The sequence below is a fragment of the Olea europaea genome, chromosome 20, assembly GCF_002742605.1.
Source record: "Olea europaea var. sylvestris chromosome 20, O_europaea_v1, whole genome shotgun sequence".
Taxonomy (NCBI): domain Eukaryota; kingdom Viridiplantae; phylum Streptophyta; class Magnoliopsida; order Lamiales; family Oleaceae; genus Olea; species Olea europaea.
In genome coordinates, this window is record NC_036256.1 from 6,314,260 (window position 1) to 6,316,615 (window position 2,356).

General features: G+C 37.5%; 1 protein-coding gene across 1 annotated transcript; it reads left to right on the plus strand.

Moving 5' to 3' along the window:
* The first annotated feature begins 983 nt into the window (after positions 1-983).
* LOC111369497 (pathogenesis-related protein 1C-like) lies at positions 984-2,013 on the plus strand. Its single transcript, XM_022991031.1, has one exon. The coding sequence runs from the start codon at positions 1,080-1,082 to the stop codon at positions 1,695-1,697; it is 618 nt and encodes a 205-aa protein (XP_022846799.1). The 5' UTR covers positions 984-1,079; the 3' UTR covers positions 1,698-2,013.
* Positions 2,014-2,356: the final 343 nt, after the last annotated feature.

Sequence of the window (2,356 nt, forward strand, 5' to 3'; positions counted from 1 at the left end):
CTTTTCCTTTGATACGTTCAAAGACACTGGGATGTGGTTTAGGATCTTCTTCTCCGTCATCTATGACTAACTTAAATTTTGGTAACTTGTTCTTGAATCCAGATGTTACCATGTTTACCCCAAGTGGCTGTGGGAAAGGATTCTCGTCCACTGCCATCTTTTTCTTATCGTCGAACGTAATTCGTCCTGACTCAATAGCATCCTGCAATACGTGACGAAAAACCAAGCAATTGTTAGTCAAATGTGACCATGCATTATGCCACTTACAATATTTTTTACCCTTTATTTGTTCAGGGTTTGGCAATTTGTGCTTATCGCTCAGTTTTATTTGCTTATCCCTATATAACTTATCGAATATAAGGTCAGCTTTGGTTACATCGAACGAGAACGTTCTAGCCTTTATGTTTCCATCCTTTACGGGTTCATCTTTGCCCGATGGCCTAGGTTTGGCCATTATGGGACAAGTATATGTATCCCCTTTTACCAATTCGGCCAAACACATTTCGGCCTGATCATACGATTCGTCATCGATGGTATGAACGTCAAAATTCGGGTCTCTGTATTTTAAACAAACAAATAAAAAAAATTTGGGCCCTTTGAATAGTTGGGCCTAAGGCGATGGCCGTTAAATGTTTCATAAAGTCTTGTTAGTTTTCAATTGTTTGATAAATAAAAAATTTTAGTAGATTTTGATAAAAAATAAAAATGACGAAATATTTTGTTGAGAAATTGATAAAACTTGTGACTACCATAAAATGTGCAATTAAACTTAATTATTGATTCTAATTTAAATTTCTATCAACGTTTATAGTAAAACGAATATTGACTAAAATTGTATTTATTGTGAAGTTGATATTGTTCAACAATTTATACCAAACATGAAATTTACGGAAAATTTTCCCCACCTTAGATTACTCCAATGGCAATACAACGTTAAAAGCTTAAATCAAATTATATAATTCCCCTTCCCTTTCGACCTTTTCACCTCGATCGTTTGCCGCTTCTCTCCCTTTACGAGAGTGAGTGTGGCAATCAATATATCAAAAAATAAAGAATCTGCCCGAATAAATACACCAAAAATGTTGAAGGCTAAAAGTCTTGCAGGTTTGATTTTGATCACTTTCATTGTTTTCTCCCAAGCCAAAGTGATCCATGACACCCCAAGAAACTTATTGAAGAAGCGGGTGGTGAGAGCATTCAACCGCCAAACCAGCTCTCCTCCGCCCCCGTTTGTGCCTAAATACGACGAGCAACAGGCCGCGTATGTCAAAGCCCACAATAACCTTAGGAGGAAAGTTGGCATCCCACCATTGACGTGGGACGCGAATTTAACCACGGCCGCTCGTTCATGGGCGGAGCAGCGCAAGGTAGATTGCGATTACAGGCACCATTCTCCAGGAAAATATGGGGAGAATCTTTTCTGGATGCAATATTCAGAGTTTACACCGGCTTCTGTGGTACAAAATTGGTTCAATGAACAACAGTTTTTCGATCATACCAAGAATCTTTGCCTGTGCCAACCGGAGACAGATGGATGTGAATGTGGCCATTATTTGAATGTGATATGGAAAACTACGACAAGGGTTGGGTGCAGTGGCTCTGTTTATTGCGACAATCAAAAGGGTGTTTACGTTGTGTGTTCCTATGATCCTGCGGGGAATATCAAGGGTATGGACCCATTGAATCCTGGTAATTGAGGGGATTTTTCAATTGTTGGGTAGTTTTGTTAGGTACATCTCTTAGATCTCTACAATAATTTTGAACTTTAAAGCGAAGCCAAATGTCATAATGGAACAAGATTGTTCCTTCGTCATCCTTATTTTCTTCAAAGATGTATTAGATTTGTATGTCTGCTTGTAACTTCCGTTATTCTTTGAAGTCTAAGATTGTAGGGATTTTGATAGGAAGAAAATTCTTTAGTTTTAATCATTTATCTCGTTGTGACTTGATAAAATCCACCATTAAAGTGCTTGGATATTGACGAGTAAATTTATTCTGCAGGCTTGTACAAAACCACAATGACTTGGATTTATATTAGTCAACATTTTAGAACCTAAAAATAATCGTCTCATTATAAAATTTAAGTTGTCAAAGATGAGTCACGTGTTTCTTTATACACATTCATTTCTTTTTAAAAATTTTGACCTGTGCAATTGTTTCGCGCGTGTTAATTCGCTAACAATTAAAGAGGATCAGACGATTGTGTAAGGGACGAAACCTCTTGAGACAAAGTCCCAAAAAGGGGTGTTCTTTTTATTGGCGATGAACTTTACAATTGGAAACGGAAAACAACGTGCCTCCAAGGGACGCAAGCACACGAGTTACAGAAAAGGAAATGTTTAAGTCTAAAAGTTAA